This window comes from Phascolarctos cinereus, unplaced genomic scaffold (genome assembly GCF_003287225.1).
Source record: "Phascolarctos cinereus isolate Bilbo 61053 unplaced genomic scaffold, phaCin_HiC Scaffold_2;HRSCAF=192, whole genome shotgun sequence".
NCBI classification, from domain to species: Eukaryota; Metazoa; Chordata; class Mammalia; order Diprotodontia; family Phascolarctidae; genus Phascolarctos; species Phascolarctos cinereus.
The window spans coordinates 375760707-375787892 of record NW_027555625.1 but is presented as its reverse complement, the minus strand read 5'-3'; the positions used below and the strand labels follow the sequence as shown (position 1 = coordinate 375787892).

Sequence of the window (27186 nt, the reverse complement as noted above, 5' to 3'; positions counted from 1 at the left end):
CACACATCCTGTATCAAGCAAAGAAACCATTTTGAGGCCAACAGACAAGCCACAGATTGTTGCAGAACATGTGGGTTCTACCCAACTATTACGTGCTTGAACTTAAAAGTGAGGTATAAAAACTACTCTCCTGAACTGCAGCTTGACCTGTACACAACCCTGGGAAAACAAGTGATGAGCTCCCTTCTTTTTCTGATATAATTGTTCAACGGATCCTGACAAGCTGGCCCTAAAAAAAGCTTCCTTGTTTCTTGAAATCATCGCATCTGTGGGCTTGGGGTTAGCTGAGATCCAGGCAACATTTGGGGTTGGAGTTTGGTGGGTTTTTTAAAAAAGAAGTCCTGATGGGAAAGGAAAAAACAAAACAAAACAAAACATACATTTGTTTTTCTAAGAAAATCTCAAAATTTAAGCTTATTGAGGGCAGAAACTGTCTTTGTATTAACAGCTCCTGTTACGATCCTATGGTAACTTTTTGGGCTCTCCTGGCTCAGAGTGAATGTAAATAGTAATTGTTTCTCTTTTGGCCAGTAAGCATGAGGGTCTTCCCTTCCCAGTTTGATTTTTTTTTTTAATTAAAGGAGCTACCCCTTGCCTCACTTCTTAAACAGGCCTATCCACTGAATGGGATCAAACTGAGACCTGGGAAAGACCTCAGCTTAGCTGAAAAGGGCCAAGGTCGCCCACTGCATCCTGGGCCACCTCTAGTCTTCCTGATCCATATCTGGGCATTGGACCCAGATGACTCTGGAAGAGAAAGTGAGGCTGGTGACTTTGCACAGCCCTCCCTCCCTCCAATCCAATTCACATGCAAGTCATGTCATCATCTTCCTGATGTCATGGTCTTCTTCACGAACAAAGGACAAATCACACACAATAATCCTAGTACGTGTGGCTATTCAGTCACATCCCAAAGAGATCAAAGAAAGGGGGAAAGGACCTATTTGTATAAAAATATTTATGTTGTTGTTCAACTGTGTATGACTCTTCATGTATGACTTTATTTGGGGTTTTCTTGGCAAAGACCCTAGAGTGGTTTGCCATTTCTTTCTCCAGCTCATTTTACACATGAGGAAACTGAGGCAAATAGGGTTAAGTGACTTGACCAGAGTTACACAGCTAGAAAGTGTCCGAAGCAAGATTTGAACTCAGGTCTTCCTGACTCCAGGCCTAGTGCTCTATCTACTATGCTATCTACAGTGGTTGCTTAACAAATGCTGGTTGGAACAAACAGAATGAATGCCTTGAGGGCTGGTTTACATGCGGTCCTCAGGAGACAAGTGATGAAACTACCATACTTTGATACACATGAAAGCGCTTTCAAATGGTGCCAAATACTGTCAAGTTACAACCCATCTAGGCCTGCCAATCCTTTGAAACACTTATCCATGTCCTCCTGTAAACAGAATCACAGGATCACAGATAGCAGACCACGGAAGCTACCAAGTCCAACCATTTTACAGATGAGGAAACTCAGGCACAGGTTAAGTAACTTTTCAGGATCACACAGCTAGCAAGTAGCTGAGGTGGGATTTTAATATAGGTCTTCCTGAATCCAAGTCTATGCCATGCTGCCTAGGTGGATTCAACATGCTGGGCCTTCCTCTAGTTCTTTGGACTTTTTCGTGGGTACCAAAGAAGACTTCTAATTATTCCTTGGTCTTGATAAATGCCTGGCCCACTTCCTTTTCTATTAATTCATTTTTTTCCTTTAGGCCACTTCCAGTTTAAAATTCCTACTTGTAATTTGAACAAACACTGAAGTAATTCTGAGAGAGAGAATATTGATCACAAGATAACATGCTCCCCCAGCCACCTCTCTTTAAAAAAAGTTTAAAATTTATTGGTTAAACTGCCACTGTTGAATAAATAATAAGTGTATTATAATAAATATATTTATATATAATAATAAATAAAAGTGCATATGTATATAAGAACACATTACCTGAAGGCCAATTTGAATAAAGATGCCATTTTTCTGTCATAAAATACCCAATATATACATTTGCAACATATAATAGTTCTAAGAAAAGCAGGGAGAAAACCAACTCTGTAGCATTAGCTAAAACCTGGAATGACAGAGATATCAGTCTTCAAGGAATCAAGTAGCTCTGATTCCCTGGTTATGGCCCATGGAGGATATTGTGAACCAACGTAAGAGCCATCTATCAGAGCCACCCAAGGATGGAATAATCAGCTTTCTGCTGGACTACTGGATAAGTCACTTTAGCTCTTTTTTGTTTTGTTTTGTTGGTTTGTTTGTTTTGGTTTTTGGCTAGGTAATGGGGTTAAGTGACTTGCCCAGGGTCATGTCACAGCTAGTAAGTGTTATGTGTCTGAGGCCGCATTTGAACTCAGGACCTTCTGAATCCACTGCGCCACCTAGCTGCCCTACTTCAGTTCTTTATACCTCAGTTTCCTCTTCTACAAAATGAGGTATCATTGTTACAGGATTACAGTGAGGATGAAATTAAACACTGACTATAAAGTGCTTTGTAAAGCTTAAAGCACCATATAAATCTATGCTGTTATCATTATTACTATTAACTATCTTGCCTAGCTCAATTCAGCAAACATTTAAGAACCTACAATCATCAAGGTACTATGCTAAGTGCTGGCATCATGGATATAGTTAAAAGGCACAAGAGTCCCTATCTCCCTCTGTATCAACAGTAAAAGTCTAAAGAGGCTATGGGAAGGATGAAAACAAACATTTATTAAGCACCTACTATGTCTCAGAGACTGTGCTAAACATTTTACAAAAACTGCCTCATTTAATCTTCACAACAACCCTGGGAAGTAGGTGCTATGGTTATCTTCATTTTACAACTGAGGAAACTGAGGCAGACAGAGGCTAAGTGACTTGCCTAGTGTCACAAAGCTAGTAAGTTTTTGAGGCTGGATTTGAACTCAGGTCTTCCTGACTCCAGGTCCAATGCTCTCTCTATGCGCCGTGCCACCTCACCATAGAAAGGTGAGTGCAGTAAATGCAAAAATATTGGCCAACTATAGGAAAACAACAACAACGATAACAAAAAAAAATCCTTAATTTTGAGAATGCACATAATGGATTGCCCAGTAGCTGATCGTTCCTTCACTGTACTCTGCCCAACCCTAATATACTGATTCCACAGAACAGTGCCAGGCCTGCCTTCATTTCCTGAGTCTCTCTGTACAGGTGAGTGACGGAGCTTCTCATGTCATCATGCCATGTGTGGCATGTGGTTAATGTTCTTGGTTAGACTGGCCAAGTATCAGTTTGTGTACATAAAATCCGTAAAGGCTTCAGTGAAAGTTAATATGTATGGGCTCTCCGTGAAAAGACAGTCTTGGTAGGGGATTTTGTACTGATCCTCAGGCACTGTCTGTCTGTAGCTACGTGTGGATGTACCTGGAGCTAGATGATCTGATTTTTAAGTTCTATAGCCTGTGTCTAGTGTTAATCCTTGCTAAATGCGGCTTCATAAAGGAGACTGTAGAATTAAATACTTGGGTTTGGTTAGAACATGGCGGGGGAGGGGGTCAGGGGAGTCTTTTTATTTATTCAACAACAAAAATATCTGGAGGTAAAAGCAGCACCAATATTTATTTCTTAATTGAGAAACACTGTTATTAGTGGGGGGAAAGCTGTCTTTCAGATTTTAGACCTTTACAGAAGGGCTCAAAATTGGGAAAGTTTGCAGAATGGACTTAAAAGTCTGAAAGAAAAAAAACCTGAGGTATGTGCTGAAGGAAAAAAGGAAGAGTAACACAGAAAGTGAAAGAAAGCCTTAAACAATTAGAAAAAATGTGATGAGCGTACACTATCTACCCAGCACAAGTCAAGGATGAGAGAGAAAGAGCAAAACCTTTTGGAATAGTCAGCAAACCACAGCACTTCCTGTCATGGGAGGGAGGATGGGCTAATGGAAAGAACATCAGATCTTACGGTCAGAAGAACCCACTCCTCTACTTGAAAGAAGTGTGATGCTGGGCCCAGTAAAAGTGCCGGCACCCATAGGATGCCCTTTCCCTCTAGTTTTTAGAGCCATTTCTTGATAGGACTTTTCAAGGCTTGGTATTCACTAATATTCTATTCCCCAGGTAGAATATAAGCTTCTTGAGAGAAGAGGACTTGGTTCTTTGGTCTGTAAATCCTCAATGCCTTGCCCTTAACAGATAACTTGCAAATAGTTACTGAATTGAGTTGAACCTTTCTAAGCCTCAGTTTCCTCATCTTCATAGGCAGGTTGGCCTGGCCTCTGCAGTTCCTTCCTGCTCAGAAAGTTTCTAATTCTATGAGGTTTTTCTTATTCTATTAGGGATTTGGTTTCAAAGGCCCAAGGGTCTTATCTCTTAAGGTTTAACGCTGACTTTCCTCTTTGTACTCCTTCCTTGTCACTACCTCCTGACGTTCTTCTCTTCCTCCAAAGCTCAGCTCAGGTACCACTTCCTCCAAAATGTCATCACTGAACACTCAAGCACAATAAATATCTTCTTCCTCATCAAAAATTCTAGAGCACTTTGCCTGGATTTTTGTTTTTCCCCTAATACCCTCTGCTCTGTGTCATTCTTAGATGCTAATGTGCAAGCACTCCCTGTTATGGATTAAGCTTCTTGAAAGTAATTTTTCATCTCTATCCACTGCGCACAGCACCTTTCCTTGAACATAGTGGGTATCTGAAAAATGTGAAATTGAATCTGTATTTCTCATAATGCCTAATACAGGCAATATAGATATTTACGCTCACTGTCAACGAAGCACTTCCTCCTTCCATTTTTTGAATATGGATATTACTATGCAAATAGCTATAGGGTAGGTAACTGTGCAAAAATCACTGATAATGACTTGAACAAGAAAAATAAATGGTAACTCATCCCCAAATGACACAGCTAGCCAATGGGAAAAGGTGGGGAGAGATGGCTTTTTAATCCTATTCCATATGATGGCTCTGGAGGAGAGAGTGAGGCCTTAGGAGAAGAGGCTTGGGGAATTTCAAATAGCTTAATAAAAAGGAACTATAATTATTATTACTACAGCCTAATTAATCTTGTTCATGAATGAACAGGTCATGTCATTCCTCTATCCCAAACTCTTCAGAGGCTCCTTACTGGCTGGCATTCAAGACTCTACAATCTGGTGCTCTTCTACTTCTTGGACCTTGCCTCATACTAGTTCTCTTCAATGTGAAATGTGCTAAACCAGACCTCTCTTTGTCCCTCTGAAAAATCATACTTTCCCACTTCCTTTCTCTGGCTTGTTCTTTTTTTTTGGGGGGGGGCCTAGGCAATGGGGTTAAGTGGCTTGCCCAAAGTCACACAGCTAGCAAGTGTCAAGTGTCTAAGGCTGGATTTGAACTCAGGTCCTCCTGATTCCAGGGCTGGTGCTCTATCCACTGCGCCACCTAGCTGCCCCTCTCTGGCTCACTCTTTTCTCTATGTTTGGAATGCCCTCTTCTCCTCTCTCCTACCTTCCCCCCACCCATGCTGGTTGCAACACAAGCCTGACTGAACTTAAATGCCAACTCTTCACCAAAGAGAAATTGATAGGATTTTATTACTCAATCAGAAGAGGCATTACTATCTACTTTGCTGCTGCACCCTAAAGACCATGGTACTTTTCCATAGGACTTCTACCTTCCACATGTGAAATCTCCCCTCCTTGGAATGAAGAGTTCCGTGAGAGCAGGGACCTCTGACTCTTCTCTTTGTGTATTCCCCAGTGCTTTGTACATAGTAAATACTTCTAATAAATTATTGTTCATTCAGACACAGATCATTGGGCAAACCCATTCCTTAAAGACCAACTCAAATGTCTCTGCCTCTGAAGTCTCCAGTCAATAATGACCTTTCCCACCTCAGACTTGATATGCCACTTTGTTTGCATCTCCCCCGCACACTGACCGAGCATTATGTTGTGTAACAGTTATCTGTGCATGCTCCCTCCAATTCCCTTTGGATCACCCTGTGTCTATCTTGTATGTGCAGGTTTTTTGCATGTTGTCTCCCCCGTCAGAACGTGAGCTCCTGCAGAAGTCATTCTTTGTATCTCCTTCACTTAGCTCAGTGCCTGGCATGTAGTAAGTGCTTCAGAAATGTTTGTTGACTGACTGATAGGTCCTATCTCTCCCTAGACTGCCAAATCAATGAGGAAAGGACAGTGTACTATCAAAACCTGGCCTTCACCCCCATCCTAGAACTCAGCTCAGGGTTCTTAGCTAAGCACATTAGGTGCTAAATAAACAGTTGTGAATGTGAACTGAATCAGCAAAATCATCTTATCAATGTCAGTTTTAACAGTCGCCAACTTTATGTGAGATTCTTTTACGTGTCAGTCAATAATAATTTATTAAGTACCTACTATGAACCAGGTACTGTACTAAATGCTTTACAAATATCATCGCATTTTAACCTCACAATAACTCCATGAGGTAGGTGCTATTGTGACCCCCATTTTACAGATGAGGAAACTGAGGCAGACTGAGGTTAGGTTCCTTGCCCAGGGTTGCATAGTTAGTATGTGTCCAGGTAAATGGGAATTCAGGTCTTCCGGACTCCACTGCACCTCCTAGCTGCATATGAGAGTTGGGGAAGAAAACAGAGTGCAAGAGGGGCAAGATGCGTTTCTCTTTACATAAGTAGCTTGGTCCATGCAATTGACCATGTGGATGTTTTTCCTCACCTGTTGCCTTTTGCACCAATACAAATTTCAAGGGCAGCTATAGTCTCTGTATGTCACCATTCGGGGAATGATTTTAATCTAGAAGAAACTGCATTTCCAGTGTTAAGACCCTGAATATAACTGGTTTAGTACCAAGGTGCATAGCACATAAGAATTTTAGAGCTGGAAGTTAGGGGAAGCTAGGTGGGGGCAGTGGATAGAGCACTGGATTTGATAGTCAAAAAGACCTGAATTCAAATCTGGCCTCAGACATTTACTAGCTGTGATCCCAGGCAAGTCATGTCACCTCTCTCTGCCTCAGATTCCTAATCTGTAAAACGAAGATTACCATAGTACCTACCTCATCCAGGGTTGTAGTGAGGTCACATGTGCTCTCTGTAAGCTTCTTAGCACAATGCCTGGCACATATTAAGAGTTACATAATTGCTTATTCCTTTCTCCTAGTGCTCTTAGCACAGTATCTAGCATATAGCAGGCCCTTTCATAAATGCTTGTTTAAACAAAAAACCTTAGAGTCTTGCCTTTTCATTTTATAGACGATGCCAACTCTTTGGAGGTGACTTGTTCAAGGTTACGGAACTAGTTAAATGACAAGAGTCTAGAATCAACTCCCTCCCTACCCAGGCTCTCATTATTCTGATGAGGAAACTAAGTTCAAATGAGGTCAAATTACTTGTTATGCACATGATAACCAGCAGAGCTGGGATTTGAATCCAAATCCTTTAACCCCAAATCCAGTGCTTCCCTCACCAAGCAAGTCTCTACCCTTCCCCTCCACCATGCTGTCTGCTTAAGACTGTACTTCAATGCCAACTCTATACCAATCAGAAATTGATATGACTTTAATACTGGACATGATATTAAGAAGAGGCATTATCACTATCTGTTTCACTGCTACACTCTAAGAACCGTGGGATTCTTACATTGGATTTGTATGTCTCCCCCATTAGGATGTGAGGTACTCAGGAGCAAGGACTATCTTATTTTTTCTATTTATCTTCCCAGCCCTTAGCTTAGCACAGTACTTTGCATAAAGTAAATAATAATTGCTCCCTCTCCCCCCTCCCTCATTCATTCATTCAAAAACCACTTCATTAGACACATTCTTTACTGAAACTAAGGGATCAAAACATTCATTACCTTTTCATGGTTTTCTATTAATATCTCAATCACAATATTCTGGAACTTGATATCCATAATGGCTGCTACCGTTTCTTCTTGTGGTCTCAGCAGCGTGGGTCCAAACACCACACCCAGGTTTGCCACGGTCATCAAATTTTGCTTGTGGTGATTAGCAACACTGGGAGGGAAAAGAAGAACAGAGATGACAGAAATAACGTGCAGAATGGAAAGTTCCTTTCTTTGTCCCATGCCTTCCCCTTTCTTATTTGGCATGAAAAGAGCACCAAGGTCATCTCAGGACACCAGAGAAACCCACTGCCCTGCTGTGTATGTGTGTCCAGAATGCCAAAGGCTGGCAAAAGGAACGGGTGTGAGTCACACAGCCTATTGTATCATTCGAAGGAGAAAAACACAAATTTCCATCCTACCATTTTCCACTGGTCTCAAGAAGACTCCAACCTGGATGCTTTACATGTTAGCCTGCCCTGTCTGGGAGAGAAAGCAACCTCAAAAGTTTCTTATCTACAGTTTCTAATGCAGATGAATACTCTTGACAATAGGCAACCACCTCCTCATCCTCCAACACATTCCACAGATGGAATAAGTTTGCAAACATAAGTGCAAAATAAAACCCAGTTTTTCATAATGGGCAGAATGAAAAACCTAAAAACAAGTAAGAAAATAAACCATTTGTTTTCCCACAGTAATAAACTAACATTTTGCACATATGACATGCATTAAATGAAACAGAGCTGCATAAGCTGTAATAAAAATGTACAACTGTACATCCATCTTGTGTGAAGGGAATTTTTACTCTCCTGTAATCAAAGTCAATGCCATAGATATTTTGGGTCATTGGGAGAGTGTGCATAGACATGGCCATTTTCAATTACCAAAAACATTATATCCAAAGCACTTACCTTGATCTCAAACTTGGGCCAAAGTAAGCTATACAGCTGTAAACCATAGCTGCTTACTTACTTGCATGGCATATACGACTATTCAAACACCCCTCCTTGTCCACAATGGAAAAATGGTCAAAAAATGCAAACCATACAGACCATTAAACATACACACACACACACACACACACACACACACACACACACACACACACACACTGCTCATCCTCATTAATACTAAAAGAGGTACAAATTACAAAAACTAAACTCTGAGATATCAATTCATAGCCACCAAACTGGCAAATGCCATTAAAAGCAATGAAATTTACTTTTAGCAGGGTTGTGAAGAAACAGGTACAGTCATTCACTGTTTTTAGAATTATAAACTTGTAGAGTACTTTTTGGTGAGCCACATGGCAGCATGCTGTAGAAGTTAGAATAATTAGCAATAACTGACATTTATATAGCTCTTTAAAGTCTGCAAAAGTACCATTCATATATTATCTTATTTGGGACTTTGAGTTAACCCTGTGAGGAGGGTACCACAGGTATGATTTACTTCATTATACAGATAAGGAAACATTACAGATCAGAGACATTAAGTGACTTGCCCATATGTTCACATAGCTAGTAAATATCAGAAGAAAAATCTGAACCCAGGTTCATAAACTGAAGTTCAACACTATCTACTATATCACTGCCTTTCCTCTCTTTGATTCAATAAGTCTATTGTTGAGAATGTACAAAGGGACATCTGTTCAAAGATTTTTTACAGCAGCATTATCTACAATGCTAAAAATTAGAGGCAACCTATATATCCAATAATAGGGGAGCACTTAAATAAACTGTAGTTCATTACTAAATTAATTCTAAAAACTAAGAGAAAAATAAAGAAATCTGGAAAGACTTTGATAAAATAATGCAGAATGAAAAAGGGAGAACAAGAAGAAGAGAGAACACAACAGCTGTGACCACGTAAGAGGAAAACTGAATGAGAAGAAATGAATGGACAATTTTGATGGGGACTTTGAGGGAGTAACTCAAAAGTCTTAAAAAGTCCTTCCAATAAAAAAAAAAGATCCCGCTTTATGTCTATAAATTAATTTACTTAAATACAAAGAGTATACAAAACACAAACACAAAATACAAAAACACATTTAACTAATAGCACTGGTGTTTAAAAGAAGGGCAGCCTGACCTAATGGGTAGACAGCTGGCTTCAGACTCAGGAAGACTTGGGTTCAAGTCCCATTTTGGACACGCTGGCTAATTTCTAGGCTCCCCAGCTAATCTGAAGAATAGATGTTCATCCGCACTGATAAAGGGAATTTCCTTATCAGGAACTCCTTATATCACTGCAAAATCATAGGTGTAGTTCAGCAGTAGTATCACCCAGATGTTTAATATTAAATTTATAATAAATAAATCACCTCTAATACAAACATCTACAGTCAACAAGGAAGACCCAATAATAGTGAAAACTATTGAAGACAGGAGTTAGGAAAGTAATAGGGATTGCCCCAAGGTACTCTGTTAGAAGAATGATACTTATGACTAATTTGCAATTAAAGGTAAGGCTGGTCAAGATAGGCCCATCCACAAACCTAATTCCTTGGGCATTTCGTAAGGATGCATCTTCTTTGTTCCTGGCATTATAAATGTATGAGGCTGTTTCCTTCAATTACTTTCATTTTTGTTGAGAGAGGGAGGGAGGAAGGGGGGGGAAGGAGGGAAGGAGGGAGGGAAGAAAGGAGGAGGATGGACTTCTGAATCAAATACTGGCTTTTAAAATTCTAAGTCTATACTGAAAGATTATACTAACCAGTTCTAATCAGCATATAAATGTTCACTTCTCCAAACTTTCTTCAGGCAATACCTTCATTTGCTACAGTCTTCCTATTCCTTGCCCAAGGGAGAGAATAAATACGGTGTCTGGTCACTGGCCTGAGCAGGCCTTGCAGAAGAGCTTTTTTCTGAAGGCCTTACTCGCCTTTTGATTCCAAGCAATGTCCACAGCACGGGACGTGCCACCAATGTCTTAACTACATCTACTGGGAATAGAGTCCATATAAGAACCCCTGAATGACAAGAAGGACAGCCATTTCCTGGTACATTACCTTCTAGATACTGTACCTTAAAGTAAAGGTAACTTTATAATATCTTTTTCTAATGTAAAAAGCATTAACAGCAATATTATAAATTGCTCTGTAAAAAGAAAAATCAAAATGAGTACTCTATCCCATAGAAGTCCTGGCTTGTAATAAACTGTTCAACAAAACCAACTAATACAGGTGACCATATCTGACAATGTATGCAAAATTTTGCATCCACAGTCCCCCATCTTGGGCACCTAAATATATACATAGATATGCTAATGTCACATGTATACCACATATCTTAGGGCAGCTAGGTGGCTGCAGTGCATAGAGCACTGGGTCTAGAGTCAGGAAGACCCAAGTTCAAATATGATCTCAGACACTTACTAGCTGTGTGACCCTAAGCAAGTCACTTAACCCTGTTTGCCTCAGTTTCCTCATCTGGAAAATAAGCTGGAGAAGGAAATGGAAAATCACCCCAGGGTTATGAAGAGTCGAACACGACCAGAACAACTGAACAAAGTCCTCCATCTGTGCCTAAAGCATGGAAGTGCTTCTTCATTTCTTTTCCAGGGTCAAGATTGGTCAGTCATCACCACAGCTCAGTGTTCTGCTTTGTTGGAGTGTTATTCCATTTACATCATTCTAACTGCTGTTTACCTGCTTACTTTGCTCTGCATCACTTCGCATGTCTTCAATAGTTCTCTAGAGTGAATATTCCGTCACATCCATACGCTGCAGTTTGTCTTCATTTGACAACACTCATGTGGCTTTCAGTTTTTACCTAGCACAAAAAAAGTGCTTTTGCGGAGCATATTAAATACCGCCAGACACACATACCCCTCAGCTATCACTTCTTGTAGAACAGAATATTTGCTACATTTACTCAACCTCCCTGCTATGGACACGTGAGCATCTTACAAAATGAAACTTCGAATCCCTTAAAATTTGCACCAGGCTCGTTTGTCACTTCTTCCTCCTCCTTGGACATGACAGAAACAATAACAACAACAACAACACACTTCTAGTTTTGAGTACACAACTCTATCCACTACAGAACCTGTTTTGCCACTTTCTTACTGAAAGCTGTATTTAAAGTTTTCTTGGGGAGGAGGGATAATCTGGTAATATTTTGCCTGGCAATATTTTACACATGAAAAGTATGTGATTAAAAATACATTTTTTGGTTTAATTTGGCTAGGAATTTCCCCAAATGCCAAGTTGACACTTTACCTAGGGAAAAACAGTCCTTTCCATCACTCCTGAAAGAAATGGCCAGCCATACAATTGGGTCTGCTTTTGAGATGCTTGCCTCCTTCATAAGAGTGGTCCAAAATTTTACTCTTTCCAGTCCAATTTTGCAGCCACTGGCACTACCATATGTACCTCTCTAAGACATAACTTCCAGGGAATTTTCTGTTATGGTGAGGTAAAGTTACTTCTTGGCTTCAAGAAGAACTTCCCTTAAGGACCACTTAAACACAGTAGCTAAGTAGCTAATGGGCAACCCTAGATGAAAGGTGAAGACAAAAAACGTTCAGGAGTTTCTCACCTTAAACACTACATAAAGGGCAGTAATTTTAAAGTACCAGTGCTGAGATTTGAGCTCATGTCCTCTGACTCCAAATACAGCATGATTTCCACAATAGCACTGGGCTTCCACAATTCCTCTGTACCTAGCTAATTACACATGAGGTATCTACACATAAGGCAGCCTAGCAAATAGAGAACTACATACACTATTAGAAAGTTTCGTCATTTTAGTCATGTCTGGCTCTTTGTGACACCATTTTCATAGGGTTTTCTTGGCAAAGATACTGGAGTAGTTTGCCATTTTCTTCTCCAGGGTCCCTATTTTACAGCTGAGGAAACTGAGGCAAACAGAGGTGAAGTGACTTCCCCAGGGTCACACTGCTAGTAATTGTCTGAGGCATGAGATCCTGTCTCAGATACTTAATTGGCTATGTGAACCTGAGCAAGTCCCTTAACTTTTCTCATCCTCAGTTTCCTCACTGCCTATTTCTCTGGGCCTCAGTTTCCTCATCTGTATAATGACAGAGTTGAATCAGATGTCCTCTAAGAACCTTCCAGCTTTAAGGATAATAACAGGGTTGTTGTGAGGATACAGTGACATATACGTAAAAATGCTTTGCAAAAATTAAAGTGCTATGTAAATACTACGAATTGTTACATCATCATCATTATCATCATACGCACACTCTAAATATTATTCATTTTTCTAAGACTGCATCTGGAAATGCCAAACCCTTTTGGAAACTCTGGGGCTTGGTTTTTTTTTCCTTCAAAGCTTGGAGTTAATTGATGAGTAATAATTACTCTGATTCACAGGCATCAATGCCCAAAGGCATTTGGAGTAAAACTACAGTAACTTCAAATATAAATATGTTTGAAAATAACTAGCATAATTCATTACACTTTTAATGATCCAGTTATTTTATTAAGGCTTGGTGCTTTAAAAACACACACGCACACACACACACACACACTGATCTATGTCTTAGGAAATCTGCAGAGGGAAAAAATGCTTCTTCACTTTGTTACATTATCATTTGGCACCTCAAAGTAATAAACTGTCCTGTCACTTCATTATTATTACCATACAACTCTATATAATTATGGTAATTATTCCAGACTAGATTATTAATGGGTTGAGATTTTAACATACCCCATAAATTAAAATCACAGGCCTCAGTGCTATGACAGCTTTGGTTACACAGAATGACTTGACAGATTATGTAGATGTGTAAACCCACGAATTGGCGAGACCTTGTACTGGAGAGTGCAAACAGGCTTCTGGATCCAGTCATTAGCAAAGTCTATAAAAGACAGAAAGGCCGCATTCTGGACTGGTAATTGGGCGGCTGCTTCAGGGCTTCCTCATTCAAATCCTATGTCATGTTGAGTCTTGACTTAGCATCTCTATACAGAAGGCTGCTGGGCCCAAATGTGTGCCAGGCCAGGGTGCCTGTGATTTGCTTCCTTAACATTCCATCTTTTTCATATGCTCTTTGTGTCATTTATAAGAAAAGAATCATTACAAGCAGTCTTCTTTGCAGGGTACATAGAGAGAGACTTGTTGCAAAGTCCCGCCTTTGGACTCTGCAGAGGTGCCATTTTCAGACTCTCTGTGGGCACTGAAGAATCCAGTGGCATCTGCCGTCTTTAAGGAAAAGTGGATGATAACTGTATTTCTTCTATGCTTAAAAGACCCATTTCCAGTGCTGTTGCTAGGGCGGCTAGAGTCTGTGACCTGTATATTCCAAACCCACTTTGGATATAACTAATGGGGAAACAGCATTATACTGAAAGTGTGTTGGCATCCCACTTGGAATTTGAGGGAAAGCAAATGGAGACTGAAATGGTTTGAATGTGTAGAGACTCCGGGTTCCAGAAAAAAGATCTGTGGACAACTAAGAGAAGGCCACAGGGTGGGGTGGCCAGTGGTCTGTAGGTGGGGCATAGGTCTGGAATTTAATGATTACAGTACTAAACTCTAATCCTCCAATTCCCAGTATGCAGCTGAGATAAAAATTCCAAGTTACTGTTCCCAGCTATAGAGGAACTACTCTTTAGATGTAGTGATATGATATTCTAGAGTTTCCTAAATGCTAATGAGGGCCCATACATGCAAGGACAGGATCAGTTGGAAGGGCCCTCAGGTCATCTAGTTTAAATTCACAGGTGTTTAGGAAGCCTTTCTCTCTCTCTCTCTCTCTCTCTCTCTCTCTCTCTCTCTCCTTTTTTGGGGGGGGCTAGGCAATGGGGTTAAGCGACTTGCCCAGGGTCACACAGCTAGTAAGTATTATGTGTCTGAGGCTGGATTTGAACTGAGGTCATCCTGAATCCAGGGCTGGCGCTCTATCCACTGCACCACCTAGCTGTCCCTGAAACTCTTTCTACAGTACTGCTGTCAAGGGGCCATCCGGCCTCCACATGAAGGCTTCCAGTGATGGGGGCACTCACTGCTTCTCAATGCATTCTGGTCCCCTTTCGGACAATTCTAAATGTTAGGAAGCTTTCTTCTATACCAAGCCCAAATCCACTGTTCTGTATTGCCAGGCACTGCTCCTAACTCTGTCCTTTGAGATGAAGCAAAACCACTTTAGACCTTTAAGGTCTGTCATTTCACAGGATGGAAATCACAGAATCTCAGGAATTGGATGGAACTTCAGAGGCGACTCAGCCCTACACAGGTATAACATCTCTAACATTCCTAAGTACTATCTAGCCTTTGTTTATGGCCCTTCAAATACTTGAAGACAGCTGTGCTATTTCCCCTCACACACCTCCACTCATCCACCCTGAGCCCTCTCTTGCCCAGGATAAACCTCTGCAGAGTCCCTTCTCCTGGTTCTTAGATGGAACACTCTTAAGGTCCCCTCACTGTTTTGATTAACCTCCTCTGGACACTGATCGAATTGTCCTCGGCCTTTCTAAAATGTGGCACCTGGAACTGAACACAGATGTGGTCTGACCAGGGGAAAATGCCCTTGAAACTTTCACAGTGGCTCCTCATTTTCTATATAATATACGTGAGGGGCAGCTAGATGGTGCAGGGGATAGATAGTGAGGCCTGGAATCAGGAAGATCTGGATTTAAATATGGTCTCAGATGACTACTAGCTGTGTGACCCTGGGCAAGGCACTTAACCCTGTTTGCCTCAGCTTCCTCCTCTGAAAAATGAGCTGGAGAAGGAAATGGCAAACCACTCTAGTATCTCTGCCAAGAAGGCCTCAAATGGTTGGACACAACTAAAAATGACTGAACGATAAAAATATGAGCTCCTTAGGCTTGCACTTAAGTTTTTCCACAATCCAGCTCCCACTTACCTTTCTAGCTGTATTTCATAAATACTTCCCTTCAGGAACTCTCCGTTCCAGACACACTGATTTGCTAGCTGTTCTCCAAACTTGACACTGCATTGCTGACCTCCACACATTTGTATAAGCCATCATCCCCTAAGCCTCAAAGATATCTTCCCTCATCTCTGAACCTCTGTCTTCATTCAAGAATGAAGGGCTCTAGGGCCCCCTTCTCCCATGAAGCTTTGCCTAGTCCCCAATCTCCCCTGCCTCCTCCATCTCCTCTTCTCACTTTTCCTTGTTCTAATACATGTGTGAGAGTCTTCCAATAGAATGGGAGCTGCCTGAGGACACAAGCTGTTTGGCATTGGTCTTCCTATCCCCTACCACTAGCATAGCTCCTTGTACCTAGAAGATCCATAATAAAGACTTATTAAATTGTACTAAATTCCTGAAATCTAGATATACTCTCTATAGAATTTACCTTATCTGCCACTTTAGTAACCCTTTTTAAAAGAAAAAGGAAAAAATAGGAAATGAGGTTAGTTTTGAATTACTTGTTTTTGATAAACCTATACTGACTCATAGTAATCACTACTTCCTTTTCTGAGTGCTTTTAAATCAACCCTTTAATCACAGGTTCTAGAATGTTGCCAGGAATTGAAGTCAAGGTCAAGAGCCATAATATTATCTTGGGCTTTGCCTATCAAACTCTTCCTGTTCTGTGATTTCCTATATGAAGTAGAAAAATCTATCAACCTCAGTGGCCACAGTGAAAGGATTTTCCTGCTTAAGTCCCTATAATGTCTCTCCCCATCACTTAACAAATGAAGTCCTACCTCCCTAGGTTTGGCTTTTAAGGCTCTCCATAACTAGCCCTGTTTTGTTATTCAAACACTGCACTTCATTGTCACTCTGATTGGTAAATCTGCTCACTCACTATACTCACCAGGGCTGCCATGACTCTATTCTGCCTGTCCTTCTCAGCCTTTCAGGGCCAGTCAAATCCTGCCTCCTCTGTGAAGTTTTTCCCCTGTCTTATTCTAGCCCACAGGAAATATTTCCTTCTCCAAAGCTCTACTGTACTTTAAAATCATTACAGAACAGTGGAAAGAACCCTGGATTTGTAATCAGGAAAACATGAGTTTAAACCTCATCTCTAACACTTATGTAAGTTGTGATTGTGGGCAAGTCACTTTACTTCCCTATTTACTCATCTCAATATCAGTACCATCAACTTGGCAGAGTTGTGGTGAGAGAATACACACTCTCTCTCTCTCTCTTCCTGCCCCCTCTCTTTGTTTGTGTCTCTGTCTCACTCTCTCTTTCTCTCTCCTGTTACTTTGTATAAATTTATAAACTTTGCACAGACTTACAATAACCCCCGCCAAAGAAAGTCTTAGTGTAATTTTAATCTATTAAAGCTTACCACTGCACTAAGACTTTTGGGACAACTTGCATACATGTGTTTTGCAAACCTTAAAAATAGAATATAAATGCCATCTTGTGTGCTTTCTCTTGGTACTTAGCACAATTCCTGTCACAGTGTAAGCAGGTAATAAAATGTTCTATGTATCTATCCATCCATCTCTCCCTCCCTCCTTCCTCTCTTTTCCTTAAAGTCTTTGGAGGAGCATAGACTCCAGCACCTCTGACTCCAAACCTAGTGCTCTACTTCCTCTCACTACAGAATTCACATGGTTATTGTGAATAAACTGCTTTGTTAACTTTGGTATACTATAGAATTGTGAGTTATCATTACCGTCAGGTACATAGGAGGCAAGCTGTGGTACATACATTATGTGGTACGCATGTGATGTGTGGTGCACATACAAAGGCTGTGGTACAAATATTACTCTATTTGGTAAAAGAACTGGATTCGAATCCTCGTCTCTACCACTTAAGGGCTACATGACTTTGAACAACTCACCTCACCTCTCAGTTTCCTGACCTTATAATATGGGGAAATAATTTCTACCCTGTCTACCTCACTAGGTCACTGGGAAGAGGAAATATGAACTCCTAGAAATGTTTTTGTAAGCCTTCAAGTGCTCTATCAGTGGGCTATTACCACGACTACCTGAATGCTCACTGCAACTGGTCTGTCTTCTCTCCCTTCATAGACTAGAAAGTTTTAAAATGTTTTATAATATTTATGACTTCTGTCCTGCCACTGGACTTCAATTAATCTGGAAGAAAGTGTGAGGCTGGTGACTTTGTGCAACTCTGCTCACTTATATCCAATTAGCGCAAGTCAAGATATCACTGTTTTTTGAAAATAAGGAACAAACAACATATAGTGAGAGAGAGAGAGAGAGTGTGTGTGTGTGTGTGTGTGTGTGTGTGTGTGTACACACACAGATGCTTTTTAAAAAGTATCTTGTAGAGGGGCAGCTGGATAGAGCACCTGCCCTGGAGTCTAGAGGACCTGAGTTCAAATCCGGCCTCAATAGCTGTGTGACTCTGGGCAAGTCACTTAACCCCAACTGCCTCATATAAAAAACAAAACAAAAGGAGAAAGTCTCTTGTAGAATGCTTAATCCTGGTACCTAGTAGGTTCAGAAGAACATAGATTGTAAGAGGTAGAAGGGACCACAGAAATCATCTAGTCTAATCCTATAGGTTAAAGACATTTCATGATGGATTAATAATAGTTTGCATTTTGAGTTGATTCAATTGAACAAGCAATTATTAACTGTCTACCATATGCCAGGCTCTGTGCTAGGGCTTGGGGATACAAAGACCAAAATATACAAAGGTTTCTGCCCTCGAGAAGCTTATATTCTCCTGAGGATAATCACATGTATAGTAGAAAGAGTTCTTAGATATGAAGGTATGAGACTTAGATTGAATTCCTATCTCAACCGCTTGCCAGCTGTGAGGTCTTAGGCAAATCATTTAATCTCCCTGGGTCTCAGCTGCCACAAATGCAAAAGAAGGATGGACCACATGGATTCGGAGGAGACTTTAAATTCTATTATCCTATGAGTATTTGTAGACACCTGGGCGGCTCAGTGGATAGCGTGGATTCCCAGGCCTGGAGTCAGGAAGACTCATCTGAGTTCAAATCTAGCCTCAGACACTTACTAGCTGTGTGACCCTGGGTAAGTCACTTAACCCTGTCTGCCTCTGTTTCCTCATCTGTAAAATGAGCTGCAGAAGGAAGTGGCAAACTGCTCTAAGATCTTTGCCCAAAAAATCCCAAATGGGGTCACGAAAAGTCAGACACAAAACTCAACACTAAAACTAAACTAAAATTTAAAGACAACTAACGAACAACAAAAATGAATATTTATAACTAAATATAAAATACATATAAAATAAGCACATTATAATTTAGGGGAGTGGCTAGTAAGTATATTTCTATAATGCCTTGGTTATCTAAATACTTGAAATAACTATTATTTCCCTTATAAAAATCTCAGTGATCTCTGTTCTACAGACTCAAGGCTCAAAGTGGTTAAGAGATTTGCCCACAGTCCTCCATCATGAAAGTATCACAGCTTGCACTACAGCCCAGATCTGCTGACTGAGCCCAGCGTTCTTTCCATCACACAGCGCAGACTCCTGTGTATGTAAGAGTCAAGTGAGCTAGAACCTATGTGGTTCTAAAGAATTCTCCTTCTTTTCTTACCCTCTGTTGCAGGCAAAAAACTCTGAGTGGAGAGAGAGATGGAAGAAGAGATGGGGAGAGAGAAAGGGGTGAAGAGGGGGAAGAGGAAGAGAGAAGGGGGGGAGGGAGAGAGAGAAAGAGAGAGAGAGAGAGAGAGAGAGAGAGAGAGAGAGAGAGAGAGAGAGAGAGAGAGAGAGAGAATGAAGGAGAACAGCTGGAAATACTGTCACTAGACCTGTACCTATTTTGTGGTTAACCAGACGGCTTCAGTTTTCCAGGGCTGTTAATCTGGTTCCTTTCACCAGCTCCAAATTCATATTTAGGATATAATAGGGGAAAAAAAGAAAAGAAAAAAAGCAATGCTGTATGTTTTGTGTTAAGTCAGATTATGTCTAGGTTGCCTGGATACCGCTTGCCACGTGGCATGACCAGACGTAAGTGGATGATGCCGGGGAGGCCTCCTTGCAATGTAAGCACATTACAGTTGTAAATATCACTTCACTGGAATTGACAAGGAAGAGATTGAGGGCTCTGCTTCCAGGATCACTTTAAAATAAGCTGTCCTTTCTACAGACTGGGCCAATCTGACCAGACACCAGTTCTGGCTGTGTTTCCAGAAAGTGTTATCCAGGGTAGAACCTGTATGCAAAAAATAAGCCTGGCAAAAAGCAAAATAATTGCAGTAGCTCTGATTTATACTTCATTGCAAGGCTGATAAAACATTGAGGGCAGGGATGGGGGGGGAGGGGAAGCTGGTAGTGTAAGTATTATTACCTTCATTTTACAGACAAAGAAACCAAAGCTAAGAGATAGAAAGTATATACATTTAGAGTTGGAGGGGGCCTGGGTTTTAATCCCCGTCCTGTCACTTACAACAGGTGATTTTGGAAGTCTCCACTGAGCCTCAGTTTCTTCCTCTGCAAAATGACGGGGGTGAACTACATGGTGTCTGAAATCCCTTTCATCTTTAAATTTATGAACCTGTGATTTGCCCAGGCACTTGCCTATTACAGTCAAGACTCAAAACCAGGTTCATTTAACCTGGATAAGCGTGGTGCTCAGCCAAGGACATCAAACCACCTTATGACTTGCCAATATGGCAGCCCCATGAAGAAGAGCAAATAGGTAGTTCTATATTGGGGGGGGGGAAGAAAGGGAGAACTGATTAATTTCAGATTTATAAATACTACTCACCAGAAGCACTAAGTTGAGGCACCATGCATGGGCATATTTTAAACTTTTAAGAGAAACATTCCTTTAGGGTAATGGGTCCTGTTTGCTCCTCATTCCATGTCACGACTAATAGTTACACACTTAAAAATATTACAAAAATGATGAACATGCTTCTAAACATAATGAAATTCTATTTCTATCCGACCCAAGTCATCAGAAAGTAGCTTCCTAATGCAAATATGAATATAATCCAACAGGGCTGGAATATTAAATCAAAAGAAAGAAAAGGAAAGGGGGGAAAAACACTTGGGCATTTCAAAAGAAGAGACAATTTGGTTTTAGACCCACTTAATGTAATGCCCATTTATCCTTATGCATTTCTTGGATCCAAAGATCTCGAAGCTCTAAAAATAATTCGCTATATCATTTCTGCCTCCAGTGCTGCAGCATGCCTTCTCTTTTTCTAATATGTACTAACAGTTCTAGGGAGGTCAGATGAGTGGCCCAGGTTAATGAGTCAATCTACTCTGAGTACGGTTTTTATGGGGATAGTGTAAAGAAAGTATATTGGGGACATGATATCAGCTTTTATGAAACTAATAACTGAGGAGAAAAGGAAATTGATTGAAGAAGCACCTCTCAGGCCCTCTCTAAAGACTGGCATCATAGCCCTTACAAGAATAAGAATTTTTTGTTCTACTGGAATGGACTCCAAGAAGAGAGACAACTTCATAGGACCCCAGGATCAAACGATCTGCTACTTTTTATGAGTCCTGTGAGTCCTCCTCTCCACTGGTCCAGACCAGAGACTCGGTGAGGACTCAGTGGATAATCTTCATGAATTGCTGAAACCATAAAAGTCATCAACCAGAAGCCAATTCTCCAAAGGTGAGTGCCTCTCTGATCTAACTTAGGCTGATCCCTTGATGACAGTATATCCCCAGGCCCTAATTCAAAGCCTTTTCTGCTTGCCACAGCTTTTATTTTTCTAGAAAACTAAAGTTATCTTAATGTCATGAGCAAGCATAGATGGAATTCAACAACAAAACCAACAGTAACAACCAGCTACCATTAACCTCCAAAAAGAGATATTAAAGGCTGTCAAAATATAGATATCTAGTAGAAGTAAGTAAAATGATATGGAGGTATACCTGCATCATTCTATCTGCTATAAGAGTTGTACAAAAGACATCTTCCATGAGTCTACACAAAACGAACCTATATCCCAATGTTCTCATTTAGTTACCTGTCCAACAAAACAAAACATTTGCAAAACATCAAATGGAAAAGAACAAGAGTATGATTGCACCAGGGCCATTTGAATCTAAATCCTACCAAATATAAGGCTGAGAAGAATGAGCAATAATAATTAATAATTATGTTTGAAAATCTGTGAGATGAGTTACATACATTATCTTATTTGAGCCTCATAATAACCCTGCAAGGCAAGTGTTCTCAGTATCCCCAATTCAGTCTAAAAGACGTTAATTTGTTCAGAGTCACATAATTAGCTGGTGTTCAATGTGGGGTCTGAACTCAGATCTCCTTGATTCCACTTTTAGCATTCTCCCCCCTACTATGCTATTCTAACTATTCACCTTCAGAAGAGATTTCCACTCCCTCAAGTAAAATGGGTTCCCTGCCATTCTTCAATTAGCTGCCCTCAGAAACACCTCATGGACTTTTTTGAAAGGTCCCTAAAAAAGACTTGGTTGCTTCTACCTTTATGAGGGGTGGAGGTGAGAAAAATATGGCACTATAATTTTATCAGTGGCAAAGGAAGCCCCCACCCCAATGCAGGCTGCAAATTGTCTCTAATTTATGTTTCAGAGAGCTGCCAGGGACGCAGAGAGAGGCTAACTAAAATGCTCAGAAATGGGGGCAGCTAGGTGGTGCAGTGGATAGAACACCGGCTCTTGGATTCAGGAGGACCTGAGTTCAAACCCGGCCTCAGACACATAACACTTACTAACTATGTGACTCGGGGCAAGTCACTTAACCCCACTGCCTGCTAACAAAAACAAAAAACAAAAACAAAACAAAACAAACAAAAAAAACCCACAAAAAAATTCTCATAATTACTCAGTGTAGATCAGAGATGGGGCTTGAACCCAAGGCCATCCCTCTGCTCTCTATGCCATGTTTCTCCTTTGGCATATAACTAGGTGGAAAAATATATTTATTCTTGGGTGCGCTGCTATCTTTCCCAGAGGGGGTCCAAATGTAGGATTCCTGGCTCATTGTTGGCACTGGCTTCATTGTTATGTGACACTATTTGGGATAACTGCTTGTTGGCATCAGAGTCGGCTCAAACTGCTACAAGCTCTAGGCACTGTGCCTCTGTGTATGAGTTACTGTTGTACACCGTGGCGTTTCAGTGGTCCACGGCAGATGGTGAGCGAAGGAGAACCAGGGGCGGTCTCTACATTCAGCTTTATTTACATTTCCCTGTCACCTCTGTTTCATGTGCACTCTGTCTCCCCCCTCTTTATATCACTCTACTTTTCTTGTTACTAGAATAATTCACATTTATATAGTGATTTAAAGGTCTTTCTGCCTAACCCTGGTAATGAAGGAGAAAGAATTTATTCATCACTTACCATGTGCTCTCTCTTTCCCTCTTTCTCTCTGTGTGTATGTATATACATATGTATAGATGGATACACACACACACACACACACACACACACACACACACACACACACAATACACACGTACATATATATGAGGAAGAGAATCCCTATCCACACAAGAGCTTATGGAGAAGCAATACTTAAAAGATATTAACTATTATATTAAATTATTAAAATTTATATTTTAATAATATTGATGACTAGAATATTAATATATTATACATGTTTATGTGTATATATGTATGCATATGTATACATATACATACATGTGAGTACGTATATCTATGCGTGTGTGTGTGTGTGTGTGTGTGTGTGTGTGTGTGTGTGTGTGTGAAAGGGATGGCCTGAGTCATGGGGACGGTGAGTGGAGCCATAGCAGAATAGACTGATATATCCTTTCCAGGTGCAAGGGCAGAGAGTCCTTGCAAGTTATTATTTCAATTCTTCAATGAATTTGTGACTTGAGAAGATATTTTTTCATACTCTTCTAGTAAGGCAGTCAAGGAGCATATATTAAGTTCCTACTAGGTACCAAGTACCATGCTAAGTGCTGGAGACATGAAGAAAGGCAAGAGCCAGCCCCTGCCTTCTGGTAGTTCAAAATCCAATGGGGAAGAGGCCCTGCAAATAACTAGTACAAACAACTATATAGAAAGGATAAAGAAGAGGTAACCATCAAAGGGAAGTCACTAAATTAAGAGGGATTGGGGAAGGCTTCCTGTGGAAGACTAGATTTTAGCTTGAACTTGAAGGAAGCCAGGAGATGAGGAAAGAGAATGTTCTAGGCATGGGGGACAAGCCAGAGAAAACGTCCAGAACTGAGAAATGGAGTGTCTGTTTGAAGGTCGGTACTGGGGGAGACTGGCATTGTGGGGGTAGACGGGATGTACGTAAGGTGAAAGATGACTGCAAAGATGGGAGGGAATAAGCATTTCTACAGCACCCACTACGCGCCGGGCCCTATGCTAAACAGAGGTTAAGCGACTCCCTGGAGTCACACAACTACCAATGGCAGAGGTGTCAGTAGTTTACGTTAACTAGAGTGCTACCAGGACCAGATTGTTAAAAATGTAACTGGGAAATATTCAGCAAACAAAAATACAATTAAATGTAGATACATTACATTAAGACTAAGTCAAAACGCAGCCCACAGGGATCCTGATTAATGGTTTAATGACTCTGTTTCTATTTGAATTTGATATCACCGAGTCTTTTCTAATCTAGTCCACTCCTCTCTACTCTCTCTCTCCCAGAGGTAGCTATGTGGCCTAGTGAATAAAGCACTGGGTCTGGAGTCAGGAGACCCAAGTTCAAATCTAGCCTCAGACACTTAGTAGCTATTGATACTGAGCAAGTCACTTAACCTCTGTTTGCCCCCGTTTCTACATCTGTAAAATGGGGCTCATAACAGCATCTACCTCCCTGAGCTGCTGTGAGGATCAAATAAGGTAATATCTGTAAAGCATTTAGCAAAGTATTTGGGACACAGTATTTTGTGAATGCTTGTTTCTCTCTCTCACCCACTTCTTTTCAATCTCCATGCCTTTATTTTCCCATACTTGGAATGAACTTTTTTCTCCATCTGCTTAAACCTCTGCTTTCCTTTCAGGCAAGTGCCATCTCCTTGATAACACCCCCACCCCTCAATCCCCAAAAGCCATCCATTTCCCAGGAAACTCATCTCTCACTCTTCAATTTTGGGGGGGGGGAGGCGCAATAAGGTGCAGTGACTTGCCCAAGGTCACACAGCTAGTAAATGTCAAGTGTCACAGGCCACATTTGAACTCAGGTCTTCATGAATCCAGGGTCAGTGCTCTATCCACTGTGCCACCTAACTGCCCCACACTCTTCAAATTTCTTGAGCACTTTGGACTTACCTAGACCTTTCCTTCATACTTAACTCATTCTCCTCTTGAACCAGTTTTTGTGGACATGTGGTGACCTTGCCCCAACCCATTTAGACTGTATATTCCCAAAATAGCAGGGTCTATTCTTATAGCCTCAGTTTCCTTGTCTATAAAATGGAGATAAATGCAGCAATCTCCCAGGGTTATTGTAACGATCAAATAAGATAACACATAGTAAGCACATTGAAAACCTTAGCTATAATACTTATTATTATTATTACCATCATCATCACTGTTTTTTTAAAATCCCAATTTGGTAGAGACTTTAAGAATCTTGGCTGATTTGAATAGTTTTCAAAAATTCAATACAATAAATATTAATGGGGTCTACTTTGTGCAAGGCCTTGAGTAAGAATGCACAAGATGCTTTGCACAGGAACGCTGTCCAGTCATTTACGGAACCTCCACTGGGAAGCTGTGTGAGAAAGAAAAATTCTTCACCACCTTTCACGAGAAGGCTCTGAATAAGCAAGGGCAACTCTTATTCCCTGCCAGCAGCTGAGATACCAGTCACCCATGAACAATGTAGGCATTAAACATTTACAGAGCACTTGGTGCTTTAAATCATCTTATAAACATCAATTAGTTAATACAAATACCAGCTTTCTGAAGCAGGTCAGTATTACTCTCCCCATTTTACAGATGAGGGAACAGAAACAAAGGAGGCTGCATGAAAGGTGAAGGGATTGGCCTCTGGCCACGTGGCTTCTCCCCAGTGACCAAGTCAGTGAAATCACAGGCGGGGTCACGACTCCAGATCGTAGCTCCTACCACCTCATTAGATGTGAAACTCATTTTGGCTTGTGCGCACATGAAGGAATCAAGGATACTGAGGAGGAATGAAGTTCCAAACACCAATTTTTTAAGAAAACTGAGGAATCTCTCCTTTCCTGGTCATCTGTAAGCCCAAGGAAGTGATTCACTAGCCTGATATAACCAGCATTGGTTTTGAATATGAATAAAGGAAAAATGACCAGCCGACTAAAATGTTAACAACACACCATTTGAGGACACATGGTTGGTTGTTGTATGAATTGGGAAATATAAGAGAGCTGGTAGGATGCTTGAAGAGCAGTTTACAAGAGCTTAAGACACTCCTCAGATGGCTGAACAGCCATTTTATCAATATCAGCTGCTGAAAAAATTGCACACAATTTATTTTTTAAAAGTCAAAAATCATCATTATCATCCATAAAAGGGAAAAAAGAGAGAGAAATGTGACTAGACGAGCACTAGACATCTGAGTACTACTCGGGGTTCATTAAGGCTTGGCCAGACTTCGCCTCAGTTTCCCACACTAAATTGTTAATTGCCTGCACTGGAACCACAATAAGACCGTGGGCCAAGCCGAAGCCCAGCTCAAATGATCTGTGTAACACAATATACATCGGGAAAAAAGAAACAGAGCAGCGTCCAAACTGTTTCATTGTGTTTACAGACACAGGCTGGGTCAGGGAAAACCTGATTACCCCCATCTTCTTAGGAACCCTAGGGCTCAAAATCATCTGAATCCTGCTACTTTGACAGAATTTTATCAAAGTACCATATCAAAAGAGAAGTGCTAGATATTAAAGTTGGAAGGACCAGCCTTTTTTAGGGAAAAATGGAAGACAGAAGAAGCTGGCATCAAGAAGCACTCAATGATTTAACACTGTAGGGATAAGATCTAGACCTGTGAACAAGTTAACACTGTCAACAAATAACACAAAAAGGATCAAAATACAGTACTTTTCAAAAGGGAGGCTAATTTTTTTATAGTGAAGTTACATAAATTGTAGACTGCCCAACTCCATCATAACAACCTTAGTTATAATCCTATTCCACTGCGCTCATCAGGAAAGGAGGAAAAATGATGCCATACTAACTTGGATGGAAATGGGGCAGTCAAAGGCCTCAGAATCAAAGTCAAAGAGGGAGTTTAAACGTGACCAGAGACACTTACTTGTTCTGTAACCCTGGGCAAATCACTTAACTTCTCTGCCCCAGTTTCCTGATCTGTAAAATGGAAGTAAGAATAGTACCTCCTTCCCTGGGCGGCTGTGAGTACAAATATTTTTAAAAGCACTTTGCAAACCTAGAAGCACTATATACATTGTTATTAGTTATTATCAAGTAAACCAAAGGAAGAGGCAGCTCGATGGCTCAGTGGATAGAGCACTGGGCCTGGAGTCAGGAAGACCCGAGTTCAAATCTAGTCTTAGACACTTAGTAGCTGTGTGACCCTGGGCAAGTCACTTACCCTCTGTTTGTTTTAA

At 40.8% G+C, this 27186-nt stretch overlaps 1 protein-coding gene across 4 annotated transcripts in view; it reads right to left on the bottom strand.

Moving 5' to 3' along the window:
• The window catches only part of ARHGAP26 (Rho GTPase activating protein 26), a 528120-nt gene that overhangs the window by 114848 nt on the left and 386086 nt on the right, over positions 1-27186 (bottom strand). For all 4 annotated transcript variants that reach the window (XM_078150504.1, XM_021004972.2, XM_078150503.1 and 1 more), the window contains exon 18: positions 7802-7961. In XM_078150504.1, the coding sequence (XP_078006630.1) occupies positions 7802-7961 (160 nt within the window). The remainder of the gene's footprint in view (positions 1-7801; positions 7962-27186) is intronic.